Below are 17,398 nucleotides of genomic sequence, written 5' to 3' on the forward strand. Positions count from 1 at the left end.
TACATATAAAATAGAATCAACTTTTTATTTTTAAATAATTTTACATTTAAATTTGTCTAAACTCAGAGGGTGGTCTTCTTGAACTGTAAGTTCCAAGAGGGCAAGGATCTTCAGTACAGCACTATATACTGAGTATGTACTATTAGTAATATGCCTGCTATTTCTGGTAATATAAAAATATAATGTTTTAAAATTCTTTACCTACTAGCTAAGAAAAGAATAAAATAACTGAATTTCTATTTTAAAGTTAAAAAATGTACACCAAAGCTGGTAGATTCAGTAGTACTCTAAAGACAGTTATTAACTGGCATAGAAGTTAACTGCAGCCCTTTTAAGGCGGCTTTAAAATACTCATCATTAATATATAAAACTGCAAAAATTTATAAACGAAAAATGATGCCGAAGATAATATAATGAAATATCCGCATAATAAAGCTGTTTTTTAAAGGGTGGTCACCCAAAAATACAGTGTAAAAAGAAACTAACCCTTCGTGAATACAATGATCTGAATTGAGAAGGAGCTTGGCACGTTTCAAGGCACTCAGACTTACATTGTCTCTCTTGGCTGTCACAGCAACCTTAATGGCGTAATTTTATGAATGGGAAACTCAGGATTAAGAGGTTAAACAACTAGCCCAAGGTCACTTAAGAAATCAGTGGTGTTGATATACCTAGAAAGGTGCACTTCACCTGACCCTTCCAACAGAGGCATTATGACAGTAGAAAAGCAAAGATCGAAACTAATGCGAGTATCCCCGTACTACTTACTACCCTTGCTCTGCCAAAGAGGCGCTGACTTTCCCCTGAAAAGCTTTCCCAAAACAGCTCACTCGGAGAGGAGAAGTTGTGCCCGAGAGACAGGTCACTGATTAACCCAGCTAAGTGACAAGGCTGACAAGCGCAGCCCTCAATGGACCAGTCTGCATTCCCAGGAGCACCTCTAGACCCGGCGCCGGCGAGACTGGTCGTGAACTGTCTGAAAAACCTCCCAGTAAGTTTCGCCCCCTCCTGGGCGCGAGGAACGAGCGAGTAAAGAGCCAGAGAGCTGCCGGCCAGCCGAGCCGGCCATGTGTCCACCCCGTCACGCCTGCCTCGCCTCAGCCGGTTCCTCATGCTTCGACCACTGCCAGAGGCCCAGCTCAGGATCCGACGCGAAGGCAGCACTGGCGGCAACCACCACCGCCGCACCACACTGAGGCTTCCCGGAGTGGCACTCGCCGTCAGATCTCCGCTCCACCCCTCCAGCTGGGCCCCCAGCGACGCCGTCAGCGCCTCGGGCCAGGCCCCGGGGCTCGGCCTGCCACAGACTGTCTGCCCGCCCGCCACCACCGCCAGCCCGGCGTCCTTACTTCATTGAGCTGGCGCTCCGCGGCCTCACGCAGGGCTGGGTCCATGGTGCCCCGCAGGGCCTCGATAATGGTGTTGGGGTCCATCGCGGCGCGGACTCGGTCAAACCAGGAGCTCAAGTGCTTACTGGGCCAGGAATAGGGCCACTCACTGCGCACATGGACCCGCCGTGCTCCGCAGCGGCAACCGGCGCGAAAGGAAAGAGAAGCGCCAAGGCCCCGGATAGAACCTCTTCGCCTTGGCGTGGAGGCGGGAGATGCTCCGGCCACTTCCTGTCAGCGCGCCGCTGAGCACCTTGGGAGATGTAGTCCACAAACGCGGCCCGCAGTCCACGTGGCTGCCTGAGCTGTCCTCCGACTGAAAATGTTCGAACTTCACAAAAAGAAAATTAAAACAGTCAATTACAAAGATTTCACATAATATGTGTACGGAGAACATAAAGGGACTATGATGCAATGTGTGGTGCAATTCATTGCTAGTAGCTGTGAAACTTTTTGAAAAGCAATTTGAGATGTGTTTCTAAATGCTATAAAAATGTAATCCCATTCATGAGAGTTCATCCTAAGGAAACAGCACAGTTATTTAAGTGGGCTTTATGTGTAAAGGATATTTATCACACGACCTATTTGTAATTACCAGATATTGAAGTTATTGCTTTTTATTGAGTATCCAAATTTTAGCTAGCAGCTTACATAAATCACCTCCATCTGCAGAGGAAAAGCATAATCCCTGTTAAAACTCACCATCTGGTGTGGCGTCCAAAGCACAGTGATTACGGTGCCAGCCACATAGACCGAGGTTGGCGGGTTCCAACACAGCCTAGACCTGCTAAAACAACGACAGCTACAACAAAAAATAGCCAGGCACTGTGGCAGGCGCCTGTAGTCCAGGCTACCTGGGAGGCAAAGGCAAGAGAATCACTTAAGCCCAGCAGTTGGAGGTTGCTGTGAGCTGTGATGCGAAAGTGCTCTACAGAGGGCGATATAGTGAGACTCTGTCTTAAAAAAAAAAAAAAAAAACTCACCTTCTTAGCCAGGCAGGGTAGTGCACGCCTACATACTATGGAAGCTGAGGCAGGAGGATAATTGAGACCAGGAGTTTGAACCTGCAGTGCCTTATAATGGGACATATGAAGAGCCACTGCACCTGAGCCTGCTTAACATAGGGAGATGGGTCCTTGGGTCTGTCTGTAACAAAGAAAAAAAACGGAAAACAAACAAAAACAAACCTCAGCTTTTTAAAAATATTCAAAGAAATGGTTTCAGAAAGTTAAATAACTTGCCCGAGGTCACTTATAAGAAGTTCAAACCTAAGATATATTTTCCAACTTTTCATCCTCTCCACTGCATGACTCTGCCTATCAAGAGAAATGTCGGGGTGGCACCTGTGGCTCAAGGAGTAGGGCGCCGGTCCCATATGCCAGAGGTGGCGGGTTCAAACCTAGCCCTGGCCAAAAACCACAAAAAAAAAAAAGGAGAAATGTCAAACAAGCCCTGTCAGGTGGCTCACAACTGTAATCCTAGCACTCTGAGAGTCCAAGACAAGTGTATTACCTGAGCTCACAGGTTCCAGACCAGCCTGAGCCAGAGCGAGACTTCCTCCTTAAAAATAGCCTGGCGTTGTTGTAGGAGCCTGTAGTCCTGGGAGGATGAAGCAAGAGGATTGCTTGAGCCCAAGAATTTGAGGTTGCTGTGAGCTGTGATGCCATGGCACTGTACTCAGGGCAACAAAGTTTGAGTCTCTGTCTCAAAAAAAAAAAAAGAAGAAGAAGAGAAATGTCTAACAATATGGAAATGATTAAATAAATTAGAAGAACCCAATCAATTAAATACTTCAAAGCCATTAAAAATTATAAATATGATATACTTTGTAGCAATGGGAAAGCGATTATGTAGGGACACAGTTTGGAGCATGGACAAAGACTGGGGAAGCAAGGCTGGCAAATGCAAATCATTTATTTTCTAGGATAGTGAGACTTTGAGTAATTTCCTTTTATATCTATTATTACTGTGATCAAGTTATATTAATAGATATGATTAATTATAAGCATCCAATTTTATTTATTTTTGAAACCGAGTCTCACTTTGTCACCCAGGTTAGAGTGCCATGGTATCTAACTCCTGGCTTATAGCAACCTCAAACTCCTGAGCTCATGTGATCCCCTTGCCTCAGCCTCCTGAGTAGCTGGTACTACAGGCGCCTGCCACAACACTTGGCTATTTTTTTTTTTTTGAGATAGGGTCTTGCTTTTTTTTTGCTTTTGACAGTATTTTTTAATTAATGAATATATTATGGCTCCGAAGCTAGTACTGTTTATTCACACTTATATGAGAAAATTAAGAGTATATGTATGGCTCAGCGCCCTTAGCACAGTGGTTACAGTACCAGCCACAAACACCAAGGCTGGCGGGTTCAAACCCAGCAATGGGCCAGCTAAGCAGCAATGACAACTGCAACAGAAAAATAGCGAGGCATTGTGGCGGGTGACTACTCCCAGCTACTTGGGAGGCTGAAGCAAGAGAATTGCTTAAGCCCAAGAGTTGGAGATTGCTGTGAACTGTGACACAATAGCAGTCTAGGCTGACATAGTGAGATTCTGTTTCCAAGAAAAAAAAGTATATGTAGATACAATTTCATTTTACAGTTAATATATGATTTTTTGTGTGTGTGTGGTTTTGGCCGAGGGTGGGTTTGAACCCGCCACCTCCGGCACATGGGGCCGGCGCCCTACTCCTTTGAGCCACAGGTGCCACCCAATATATAATTAATAATGCAATTACAATATTCTATATCATTTACAGTTTTAAAATGTCTTCATGAAAAACATACTAATAAGACTGAACAAAAACGAACAGTTCCCATTCTATAAATGACACCTGAGGTCTGTGAATTCCTAGTCCAGTGCTCTTTCTGGGATGCCATGCTGCCTATGGACGTACTGCTCCTTATTCTTCCACGTATCGTGGATACCTCAATAACCTTCTTTAATCTATGTGATAATCCTGCCAGAACAAACCCTTTTGCCCATATATGTCTTCTGCATGTCTATTCTTGTACTTTTCTACCCTTCCTCTCAGAAAATTCTCATTAATTCCACATTCTTCATTTCCCCAGCACATCAACGGGGTCTTGCTCTTTGCTCAGTCTGGTCTCGAACTCTTGAAATCGAGCAATCCACCTGCCTCGGCCTCCCAGAGTGCTAGGATTACAGGCGCGAGCCAGCTCACCCCGCCTCAAATAGAATTTTTTACATGGTCATTTATTGTTAGGTTACAAATATTTCACAACATGGTCACAAGCGTTCAAATACAGTTTTTTACATGGTCACTTACTGTTGGGGGTTTTTTGTTGTTGTTTTTGAGACAGGATCTCTCCTTGTTGCTCTGGCTAGAGTGCAAGGATGTCATCATAGTTCACTATAACCTCCAACTCCCAAGCTCAAGCAATCCTCTGGCCTCAGCCTCCTCAATAGCTGATACTACCAGCATGTGTCACTAACACCCAGCTAATTTTTAAAAAAAACTTTTGTAGAGATAAGATCTCACTGTAGCCCACTCTGCCCCGCTGGGCTTCCAAAGTGCTGCTGCTGCTGCTTTCCAAAGTGCTAAGATTTACAGGCTTGAGCACTGGCCCCACTTACTGTTTTTAGTTTATAAAAAAAGGAAGGGAAGAGGAAGGAAGGAGAGGGGAGAGAAAGAGAAGAGGAGGGGAAAAGAAGGGAAAGAAAAAAAGAAAGAAAGGGAGGCACACAAAAGCTTTTCCCTCAAATAGTGGGCTTTGCAAAATTAATACATTTAATGTGCCAGTCCCTGTGCCTGGAAATGAAGTGTAATTATTCCTGATTTTCAAATGTAGAGCCTAAAGCTCAGTGAAAAAAAAATCATGACATTTTCATAATAATAACTTGTCTATAATTGTACCAATACAATCTGTTAAGAATTTTCTTCCCCCTGCCCTGCTCCCCAAAGAGAGGGCCTTGAAAACATGAATATGTTCTTTTCACCTTTGTATCCTCACCTACCACAGAGCTTGAATGACTAGTAGGAAGTTCAGTAAATACTTCAGTGAATAAATGAAGAAAAGAAAGAATAAACCAGAAATGATTTATAAGTGGCTAAGCTAGAATTGAAACCTTATGATTCCAAAACTAGTCCTTTTTACAATATTACATATCTATTTTGGATTCCAGAATTGACCTGCATACCATGGAATTGTGAAGATTATAACACAGCACAATGTATGTAAAGAACCTAGCACACAGGAGGTCCAAAAATGTTAATTCCCACTCCCCAAAACTGAAAGGGAGAAGTGGCAGTGAAAAGTATCATTCTTAAGCTATAGCACTGGGGAGTGGAAGCCAGCAAAGCTTGCAGATTACAGCTGGAGTGAAGCCTGTGTCTCTTCCTTCAGAAAGAACAGAACATGCCAGGTACAAAGACCCTGTCAAGGAGACAGAGTTCCTGTATCCACAAAAAGAGATTGGGCCCAAGACCACTCAGGAACACACAACTTATTTGTAGATTTATTTTGTTAAGCTAGTGACATAAAAAGTGTCACTTATATGGCTGGAAATTTTGATGTGAACTGTATCAAAAATTAGTGGATACCGGGTGGCACCTGTGGCTCAGTGAGTAGGGCGCCGGCCCCATATGCTGAGGGTGGCGAGTTCAAACCCAGCCCCGGCCAAACTGCAACAAAAAAATAGCCGGGCGTTGTGGCGGGCGCCTGTAGTCCCAGCTACTCGGGAGGCTGAGGCAGGAGAATCGCGTAAGCCCAGGAGTTGGAGGTTGCTGTGAGCTGTGTGACGCCAGACGCCACGGCACTCTACCCGAGGGCGGTGCAGTGAGACTCTGTCTCTACAAAAAAAAAAAAAAAAAATTAGTGGATACTGAATAAATAAATGTGAGATGATTAATGGAGAAAGTGTTTTGTTAGGCCCGTCTTTTTTTTTTTTTTTTTTGGTAGAGACAGAGCCTCACTTTACCGCCTTCGGTAGAGTGCCATGATGTCACAGGACTCACAGCAACCTCTAGCTCTTGGGCTTCCGCGATTCTCCTGCCTCAGCCTCCCAAGCAGCTGCAGTTCAGCCGGGGCTGGGTTTGAACCCACCACCCTCGGTATGTGGGGTCATCCGCCCTACTCACTGAGCCACAGATGCCACCCAGGCCTGTCTTAACATAATTAAGTAACCTCACTGTGGCTCAGTGCCGGTTGCACAGTGGTTATGGCGCTGACCACATGCACCCAGGGTGCAACAAAAAACATAGCCAGACAGGTGCCTGTAGTCCCAGCTACTTGGGAGGCTGAGGCAAGAGAATCACTTAAGCCCAAGAGTTGGAGGTTGCTGTGAGCTGTGACACCACAGCACCACTGAGGACGACATAGTGAGACTCTGTCTCAAAAAAAAAAAAAAAAAAATTAACCTCACTGCACTCCAGATTCCTACTCTGCAGCGCCACAGCCAACATAGTTACCATCTTAGGCAAGGTTAAGGTTTCTTTCTCTTTTTCTCTTTTTATGAGACAGAGTCTTAGTCTGTTGCCCTGGATAGAGTGGCACAGTGTCATCATAGCTCACAGCAACCTCAATCTCTTGGGCTCAAGCAGTCTACTTGCCTCAGCCTCCCCAATCACTGTGACCACAGGTACCTTCCTAAATGCCGGGCTAGTTTTTCTATTTTTAGTAGAGATAGGGTCTAGCTGTTGCTCAGGATGACCTCAAACTCTTGAGCTCCAGGGATCCTCCTGCCTCAGCCTCCCAGAGTGCTAGCATGACAGGCATGAGCCACTGGGAGCCATTGCACCTGTCCAAGTTTAAAGTTTCAAAGGTAGTTTTGAGGCTCAGCACCTGTAGCTCAGCAGCTAGGGTGCCAGCCACATACACCGGAGCTGGCGGGTTCAAATCCAGCCCGGGCCTGCCAAATAACAATGACAACCACACCCAAAATATAGCCAGGCGTTTTGGTGGGCACCTGTAGTCCCAGCTACTTGGGAGACTGAGGCAAGAGACTCGCTTAAGCCCAAGAGTTTGAGGTTGCTATGAGCTGTGATGCCACCGCACTCTACCAAGGGTGACAAAATAAGACTCTGTCTCAAAGAAAAAAAGCTAGTTTTGTGCTAGGATCAAATTACATAAAAATAAGGAAGAGATAATGAAAAATTCAGGGGTGAATTGGTTAACTGATCTTAGAAATAGCAGTTCTTTTGCTCAAAAAGCTCTGACTGGAGGTAAGAGAGTGGAAAGGGTGTTTGGGAAGTGTCCATAAGAGTTATAAGGGAATGAAAAGAATTAGTCTTCCCTTTACACCTTCCACTGGAGGCTTTTGTAGATGAATACAATGAGGAGATCTTTGATGATAATTAAGTAACCAGTACCCAGCTCTCAATGGCATCTCAGAGTCCCTCTCTGATATGTCTGAGGTGGCTGGATTCTGTCAAGAAATCTTGTAATTACTTAAAACCCACATCCTGTATTTCCTATGTTATACCTCTTTCAAATCTCCAAAATATTTTAGACAAAATTTTTCATAAAATTTAGTTTTTTCAGCAAACGTAATCACTATATTTGTAAATAAGTGATACATGGAATTCATTTTTTTTTGGCCGGGGCTGGGTTTGAACCCACCATCTCCAGCATATGGGACCGGCGCCCTACTCCTTGAGCCACAGGCACCGCCCCAGGGAATTCATTTTTACACCTTGGAAATATTTTTTTTCGCCAAACAATTCAAAATGTAGGGGTAAAAGACATAGAAGCCAAGAAAAGAGTTATCAATTCTATCCTGAAGCATTTTAAAAAACCGTGTGGCTATGGTTAAAACTCTTTTTCTCACTGGTCCTCAGTTCTTTTTTCCTTCTGTCAAGCAAGTAAATAGTCATATCACAAGCCACCGAAATTATTCTGAGGATAAAATAAGGTTTGAAAGGGCCTTGTAACTATAAAGCTCAGTATAAACTTAAATTGTTATTGGTGGCTGGGAAAGGGCTGAGAAAAAAGGAAGCTAAGAGGGCAGGGAAGAACGTTTTTTAATTTTATTTATCATTATTATTATTACTTTTTTCTTTTTTTTTTAGACAGAGTCTCAAGCTGTTGCCCTGGGTAGAGTGCTGTTCTGTCATAGCTCACAGCAAACTCCAACTTGGGCTCAAGTGATCCTCTTGCCTCAATTTTTCTATTTTCAGTAAAGATGGAGTCTCACTTTTGTTCAGGCTAGTCTTAAACTCCTGAGCTCAAGCAATCCTCCCCAGAGTGCTAGGATTATAAGCAGAAGAAATGAGGATCTTCTGCAGAAAATCTTTCTCTTTTTTTCTTGCTTTTTTTTGTTTTTTTGAGACAGTCTCATGTCGCCCTCATTAGACTGCTTTGGCATCACAGCTCACAGCAACCTCCAACTCTTGGGCTTAAGCAATTCTCTTGCCTCAGCCTCCCAAATAGCTGGGACTACAGGCACCCACCACAACGCCCAACTATTTTTTGCTGCAGTTGTCATTGTTGTTTAGCAGACCCAGGCCAGGTACCAGCCCCAGTGCATGTGGCCAGTGCCGTAACCACTGAGAAACCAGCGCTGAGCCCAGAAAATCTTTTTCTGCAGTTGCAATTCTCAGTCTTCTTTTCTTCTTCTTTTTCTTTTTTTTTTTATTGTTAAGGATTCATTGAGGGTATAAGAAACCAGGTTACACTGATTGCATTTATTAGCTAAAGTCCCTCTTACAATTGTGCCTTGCCCCCAAAAGGTGTGTCACACACCAAGACCCCACCCGTCTCTCCTTCCCTCACCTCCCTTTGCTCTTCCTTTCCCCTACTCCCATCCCTCCTTCTCTCTCTCTGCTCTCCCTTCCCCCACCCCTCACCATGTCATTAATCGTCATTAATTGTCCTCATATCAAAATTGAATACATAGGATTAATGCTTCTCCATTCCTGTGAAGCTTTACTAAGAATAATGTCTTCCACTTCCATCCAGGTTAGCACGAAGGCTGTAAAGTCGCCATTTTTTTAATGGCTGAATAGTATTCCATGGTGTACATATACCATAGCTTGTTAATCCATTCCTGGGTTGGGGGGCCATTTAGGCTGTTCTCACATTTTGGCAATTGTAAATTGAGTTGCGATAAATAATCTAGTGCAACTGTCCTTATGATAAAAGGATTTTTTTTCCTTCTGGGTAGATGCTCAGTAATGGGATTGCAGGATCAAATGGGAGGTCTAGCTTGAGTTCTGTGAGGGTTCTCCATACTTCCTTCAAATTTGTTGTATTAGTTTGCAGTCCCACCAGCAGTGTAAAAGTGTTCCTTTCTCTCCACATCCACACCAGCATCTGCAGTTTTGAGATTTTGTGATGTGGGCCATTCTTGCTGGGGTTAGATGATATTACAGGGTGGTTTTGATTTGCATTTCACTAATAATTAGAAACGAGCATTTTTTCATATGTTTGCTAGCCATTCATCTATCTTCTTTAGAGAATGTTCTATTCATCTCTCTCCCCCATTGATATATGGGATTGTTGGCTTTTTTCACATGGATTAATTTGAGTTCTCTATCGATCCTAGTTATCGAGCTTTTGTATGATTCAAAATATGCAAATATCCTTTCCCATTGTGTAGTTGTCTATTTGTTTTGGATGTTGTCTCCCTAGCCGTACAGAAGCTTTTCAGTTTAATTAAGTCCCGTTTGTTTATTTTTGTTGTTGTTGTGATTGCCATGGCAGTCTTCCTCATGAAGTCTTTCCCAGGCTGTTTTCTTCCAGTGTTTTTCCTATGTTTTCTTTGAGGATTTTTATTGTTTCATGCCTTAAATTTAAGTCCTTTGTCCATCTGGAATCAATTTCTGTGAGTGGGGAAAGGTGTGGGTCCAGTTTCAGTCTTTTACATATGGATATCCAGTTCTCCCAGCACCATTTATTGAATAGGGAGTCTTTCCCCCAGGTCTGATCTTTTTAGGTTTATCGAAGATTAGATGGTTGTAAGATGTTAGTTTTATTTCCTGGTTTTCTATTCGATTCCAAATGTCTATGTCTCTATTTTTGTGCCAGTACCATGCTGTCTTGACCACTACGGTCTTGTAGTGCAGCCTAAAATCTGGTATGCTGATGCCCCTGGCTTTATTTTTATTACTAAGAACTGCCTTAACTATATGGGTTTTTTTCTGATTCCACGCAAAACGAAGAATCATTTTTTCCAAGTCTTAAAAGTACAATGTTGGTATTTTATTTTATTTTATTTTTTTTTTGTAGAGACAGAGTTTCACTTTATGGCCCTTGGTAGGGTGCCATGGCATCATACAGCTCACAGCAACCTCCAACTCCTGGGCTTCAGCGATTCTCTTGCCTCAGCCTCCCAAGTAGCTGGGACTACAGGCGCCCGCCATAACGCCAGTCTATTTTTTGGTTACAGTTCAGCCAGGGCTGGGTTTGAACCCGCCACCCTCAGTATATGGAGCCAGCGCCCTACCGACTGAGCCACAGGTGCCGCCCACAATGTTGGTATTTTAATAGGGATGGCATTGAATCGGTAGATAGCTTTGGGAATTATAGATATTTTAACAATGTTGATTCTTCCCAGCCATGAGCATGATATGTTCTTCCATTTGTTAATATCCTCTGCTATTTCCTTTCTTAGGATTTCATAATTTTCTTTATAGAGGTTGTCAGGTATATTCTAGGCATTTCATTTTCTTTGAAATTATGGTGAAGGGAGTTGTGTCCTTAATTAACCTCTCATCTTGGCTGTTATTGGTGTATACAAAGGCTACTGACTTCAGGACATTGATTTTACATCCTGAAACATTACTGTATTTTTTGATAACTTCTAAGAGTCTTGTGGTTGAGTCTTTGGGGTTCTCTAAGTATAAGATCATATCATCAGCAAAGAGAGAGAGTTTGACCTCCTCTGCTTCCATTTGGATTCCCTTTATTTCCTTGTCTTGCCTAATTGTATTGGCTAGGACTTCCAGCACTATGTTGAATAGTAATGGTGACAGAGGACAACCTTGTCTGGTTCTAGTTTTAAGTGGAAAAGCTTTCAGTTTTACTTCATTCAGTAAAATATTAGCTGTGGGTTTGTCATAGATAGCTTTGATCAGTTTAAGAAATGTGCCACCTGTGCCTATTCTCTTCAGCTTTCTAATTAGAAAAGGATGCTGGATTTTATCAAATGCTTTTTCTGCATCTATTGAGAGGACCATATGGTCTTTGTTTTTGCTTCTGTTGATACAGTGAATAACGTTTATCGATTTTGCTTCTGTTGATACAGTGAATAACGTTTATCGATTTGCGTTATCAGCCTTGCATCACTGAGATGAAACCTACTTGATCATGATGTATGACTTTTTTGATGATAAGCTGTAATCTATTGGCTAGGATTTTTGTTGTGAATTTTTACATCTATATTCATTAGTGAAATTGGTCTGAAGTTCTCTTTTTTAGTTGGGTCTTTTCCTGGTTTTAGTATCAGGGTAACGTTTGCTTCATAGAATGTGTTGGGGAAGATTCCTTCCTCCTCAATTTTTTGGAATAATTTCTGCAGTATGGGAAAAAACTCATCTTTTCCATCCAGACCAGGGCATTTTTTTGTTGGGAGAGTTTTTATTGTCTCTTTGATCTTAGTACTTGAAATTGGTCTGTTCAGGAGGTCTATTTCTTCTTGGCTATTTCTTCCGCCCTAAGAAGGTGTGATTCCAAATATTGATCCATTTTCTTCACATTGTCAAATTTCTGGGCATTGAGTTTCTGGTAGTATTCAGAGATAATCTCTTGTATCTCTGTGGCATCAGTTATTTCCCCTTTAACATTTCTGAGTGAGGTTACTCGAGATGTTACTTTTCTATTTTTAGTTATTCTGGCCAAAGCTTTATCTATTTTATTTATTTTTTCAAAAAAACAACTCCTTGTTTCATTAATTCTCTGAATGATTCTTTTGTTTTCAATTTCATTGATCTCTGATTTAATTTTGGGTATTTCTTTTCTTCTGCTGGTTTAGGCTTAGATTGTTTTTTTCCAGTTCCATAAGATGGCTTGTGAGTTTGTTGATGCACTATCTTTCTGTTTTTTTGAATGTAGGCATCTAAAGCAATCAATTTTCCTCTCAGGACTGCTTTTGCTGCATCCCACAGGTTTTTTTTTTTTTTTTGAGACAGAGCCTCAAGCTGTTGCCCTGGGTAGAGTGCCATGGTGTCACAGCTCACAGCAACCTCCAACTCCTGGGCTTAAGTGATTCTCTTGCCTCAGCCTCCCAAGTAGATGGGACTACAGGCACCTGCCACTACACCTGGATATTTTTTGGTTGTAGTTGTCATTGTCGTTTGGCAGGCCCAGGCTATATTTGAACCTGCCAGCTCTGGTATACAACTCTTGAGCTATAGGCACTAAGCCAATCCCACAGGTTTTTGTAGCTTGTGTCTTCATTGTTGTTATGCTCAAGGAAGTTAATGAAATAAAAGATTTCTTCCTGCAGTCAACTATCATTTCACATAAGGTTGTTTAATGTCTGTGCCTTTGTGTGGGGTTGAATGTTTTTGCTGGAGTTGAGTTCCACCTGTAGTGCCTTGTGGTCTGAAAAGACACAAGGTAAAATTTCATTTCTTTTGATTCTGTTGAGGTTTGTTTTGTGTCCTAGGATATGATCAATTTTGGAGAATGTTCCATGGGATGATGAGAAGAATATATATTCTTCATCTTTGGGATGGAGTGTTCTATATGCATCTATCAAGCACAGTTGTTCTAGGGTCTCATTTAAGTCTTTGTTTAATTTCTGTTTAGAAGATCTGTCCAGCTCTGTAAGAGGAGTGTCAAAGTCCTCTGTTATTATGGTGTTATAGGATATCACATTGCTCAGACTAAGTAAGGTCTGTTTCAAGAATCCGAGAGCATTTAAATTGGGTGCATAAATATTTAGAATTGAAACGTCTTCTTGTTGTATTTTTCCTTGACCAATATAAAGTGACCATCTTTGTCTTTTTTGACTTTAGTTGCTTTAAATCCACATGTATCTGAAAATAGGATTGTAACTCTTCTTTTCTTCTGAATTCCGTTTGCCTGAAAAATTGTCTTCCAATCCTTAACTCGAAGTTTTAATTTGTCTTTTGAAGCTAAGTGTGTTTCCTGTAGACAGCAAATGGATGGCTTGTGTTTTTTACTTTTATTTATTTATTTATTTTAAATTTGGAACTAAAAAAAGGATTATGTTTATTGAGGGCAAGTGGATGCAAACAATGTAAAAAACAAAAGCTCATCTGGCATTTAATTAACTTTTTCTTCTCTGCTTGACAAATGGGAGTTGGATTTTATTTGTATATATTCTAAGGATCCTGATCTGCTCATGAAATCCTTATATAGGGAGAAGCTGTGCGGCAGATGTTTGAAGCAATCCTTTGAGAGAACACTTTTCAGGGCAGAATAATTGCTCAGTTCTGCCTACTTCTTTCCCTTCTGCTTCATGTGTACTACAAAATAGTTGTTGCATGCAATGGTGAGGCCCGCAATTAGGGAAAAGAAGCTCTGGAAGCCCACTTTGCCATCTCAGCACTGGTCCAGGTCCTTCATTATTTTGTCTAAGGACAGAGGGTCTTTTTGATTTTCCAAAAATCCCAGGAACTCCTTCTCCATGAGCACTCTGAGGTCCTCCTTTGTTAAGTAGTCTTTATCCCTGGCAAATTTGTGAAATGTGAACATCATGGTTTCCATGGTGTGCTCCATCTGAGATGGCATGTTGGTGAGATCTACTGGGCCGAGAGGCGCGGCGGACGCTAGCTGGCTGGGGCGCCCGCTTGTGTTTTTTAAACCAGTCAGCTAATCTATGCCTCTTCAGTGGGAAATTCAAGCCATTAGCATTTATTGAGATAATTGATAAGCGTGGTAGTGTTCTATTCATCTTATTTTGTGAGAGTCCATTGCTTAGTTTTATCTTTTGCATCATTGTGGAAGTTAGGTTCTGTCCTTTAATTTCTGAGTTCTTATTTTGCTGTTGAGTTATTGTGATGGTCAATGTGTAGAACAGGCTGAAGTATTTTCTGTAGAGCTGTCTTATTGTGGCGAATTTCCTTAATGTTTGGATATCAGTAAATGATTTGATTTCTCCATCAATTTTAAAGCTTAGCTTAGCAGAATATAGAATTCTGGGCTGGAAATTGCTCTGTTTAAGTAGATTAAAGGTAGATGACCATTGTCTTCTTGCTTGAAAAGTTTCATTAGTGAAGTCTGCAGTCACCCTGATGGATTTGCCCCTGTAGGTCAACTGGCGCTTACTCCTGGCAGCTTGCAGAATCTTTTCTTTTGTCTTGACTTTGGACAAGTTCATCACAATGTGTCTTGGAGAAGCTCAGTTAGAATTGAGGTGACCTGGCGTCCGATATCCCTCTGAAAGAAATGTGTCAGAATCTTTGGTAATATTTGGGAAATTTTCATTTATAATATTCTTTAGTATGGTTTCCATTCCTCTGGGGGATTCTTCTTCCCCTTCTGGGATACCTATAACTCATATGTTTGAACATTTCATAAAGTCCCATAATTCTGTCAATGTATGCTCTGCTTTCTCTCTCTTCTTTTCTGCCTCTTTAACTATCTGAGATATGTCAAGAGCTTTGTCCTCTACCTCTGAGATTCTTTCTTCTGCACAGTCTAATCTGTTGATACTTTCTATTGCATCTTTAAGTTTCCTAATAGACTGCTTCAATTCCTTTAGCTCTGTTATATCCTTTCTATATTCTTTTTTTTTTGTAGAGACAGGGTCTCACTTTATGCCCTTGGTAGAGTGCCATGGCATTACAGCCCACAGCAATCTCCAACTGCTGGGCTTAGGTGATTCTCTTGCCTCAGCCTCCCGAGCAGCTGGGACTATAGGCGCCCACCACAACTCCCGGCTATATTTTTGTTGCAGTTTGGCCGGGGCTGGGTTTGAACCCACCACCCTTGGTATATGGGGCCAGCGCCCTACTCACTGAGCCACAGGCGCCACTCATATCCTTTCTATGTTCTTCATCGTTCATCTCTTATTTGATTCTGTTTTTGGATTTCCTTTTGGTTATTTTCCACTTTCTCAGCCATTTCCTTCATTGTTTTCATCATCTGTGTTTTAAATTCCCTTTCTGTCATTTCTAACATTTCTTTATAGGTGGAACTACCTCCTGGTCCCTTGAGGAGGTTGCTCTGGACTGGTTTTTCATGTTGCCAGGAGTTTTCTGATGATTCTTCCTCATAAGTGTTTTCTTTTATCTGTTTCCTTGCCCTAATTTTCCTTTCACTTCTTCTTGCTCTTTAAGTTACCATGTCTCTGGCCTAAGGTTTTGATGAGCCCTTTTGGTACAGGATCACAAGGAGGAGAAGATTGAAGAGCAAGAAGGAAAAAAAGATTTAGAAAAAGAAAAAAGAGAATGGAAATGGGGTAAGTAAAAGGGAATATTAACAAAAAAAGAGAGCCACAGAAAGAGGGAAACAGGAGTAATATAGATGTACAGTAGGGTACTTTGACCCAACCTTAAAAATCCCCAATCTCTGGGAGTGCTGGGTTGAGCAGTTCCCTTGAGGTTAGCAGTTCTTTGCCAGCCTGTTCAGACACAGTACCCCACCTCCACCAAGTAGAGAGGAAAAACAAAAATACTATAAATCAAACAAAAAATCTTACAGGATAAAACCAAATGGGAGAAAAACCAAATAATAGAGGCAGAAACACTAGCAAAAATGAAGTTCTAATTGGTAATAAAAGCAACAATGGCAAATTATATTTAAACTGAAAAAATGAAGAAAGAAAAAAAGGAGGGGAAGAGAAATCTAGAGGGAAAATGTTGAAATAAAAACAAAAATCAAAACAAAGCAGTATATATATCTTGCTGAATATTGTTTGGGCAACAGGTGATCTTCTGGGGCATGAGATGTTAATCACAATGCTGATACAGCTGTCCGAGATGGAGATTGGAGGTCTCTGCTGATTTCTCAAAGCCTGCAGGGTTGAGACCCTAAATCTCTCCTCCGCCCACTTAAAAGACACTTTAAACTGTTAACCTTGGCTAAGCAGAAGCTTTCCCAGGAAAGCACTTGTCGCTGGGATCTCTCCTGAAGTGGCTGCCTGCTTATCCGTGCACCAAAACTGGTCTCACTATATTCCCCTGAGGGCCAAGGTTGTAAGGCAGTCCTGTTGCTGCCAACCACTGAAATCCCTGCTCTTCTCCGGTGTCTTAGTCCCCGCCTTTAGGCTGCTCAGTCCTAAATTACTCGCCCCAAGATCCCCGGGCCTAATCTTCACTCTGTGACACCGAGGGCAGAGCCTGCAGGGGCAGTTATCCCACAATGTCTGTGTGGATGGCCCACAGCTAAACAATATTATCTCCAATGTGGCTCAGCGGCTCAGTCTGGAGTCCTAGACAATGCTTAAAGTCATCTGCACTCTCGCCCAAGTTCTCCCGAGGTAGTTCAACGGTGTGCCCAAGTCCAAAAAAACAAAACAGCCCACAGGTAAAGCCTTTCCTCTCTGCAATCTCGCTGCTGTTGTAGTTACAGCTGTGGCAGCCTCAGACCGAATGTAACCACCTGCCAGTTCTCCACTGCTTTTGTCCTCTTTGTGGGGTCCAGAAGTCTCTCCCTATCTCCCTGTGTCCCCAGAGGGATGTTTCTGGGCAGAGATGCCTGAAGTCTTCTGTCCCCATCTCACGGGCCTGGTTGCAAAGAAGCTGTTACTTGGCTGCCATGTTGCTCCTCCCACCCTCAGTCTTATTTTCTGCAGTTGGGATTCTCAGTCTTATTAAGTGTATCCAGTTGAGTGGACATGTATTGGTATGTCTTTCTTCACAATATATATTTCTCTGATGACTAATGATGTTGAGCATCTTTTCATATGCCTTTGACTATTTGTATCATCTTTTGGAAAGTTGTTCCCAGTAGCTGTGAGTCTGCACATTCAGCAGCTTGATATCATTATGTGTATAAAACTTAATATATGTAAAGAAAAGATAAAAGACAATTTTGTTCATCCCTGAAAGTTAAGAAAAGAAAAAGAGGGCGGCGCCTGTGGCTCAAGGAGTAGAGCGCCGGTCCCATATGCCAAAGGTGGCGGGTTCAAACCCAG

General features: G+C 42.2%; 1 protein-coding gene and 1 pseudogene across 2 annotated transcripts in view; both read right to left on the reverse strand.

Annotated features, from left to right (window-relative positions):
• Positions 1-1,584, reverse strand: part of IPO7 (importin 7) — a 66,785-nt gene extending 65,201 nt beyond the window's left edge. The window contains exon 1 of the mRNA XM_053561352.1: positions 1,350-1,584. Within this exon, the coding sequence (XP_053417327.1) occupies positions 1,350-1,433 (84 nt within the window). The 5' untranslated portion in view covers positions 1,434-1,584. The remainder of the gene's footprint in view (positions 1-1,349) is intronic.
• Positions 1,585-13,502: 11,918 nt separating this feature from the next.
• Positions 13,503-14,049, reverse strand: LOC128565105 (protein S100-A10-like; annotated as a pseudogene). Its single transcript, XR_008374209.1, has one exon. The product of XR_008374209.1 is annotated as a protein S100-A10-like (transcript).
• Between the last annotated feature and the right edge of the window lie 3,349 nt (positions 14,050-17,398).

This window comes from Nycticebus coucang, chromosome 14, assembly GCF_027406575.1.
Source record: "Nycticebus coucang isolate mNycCou1 chromosome 14, mNycCou1.pri, whole genome shotgun sequence".
Classification (NCBI taxonomy): Eukaryota; Metazoa; Chordata; class Mammalia; order Primates; family Lorisidae; genus Nycticebus; species Nycticebus coucang.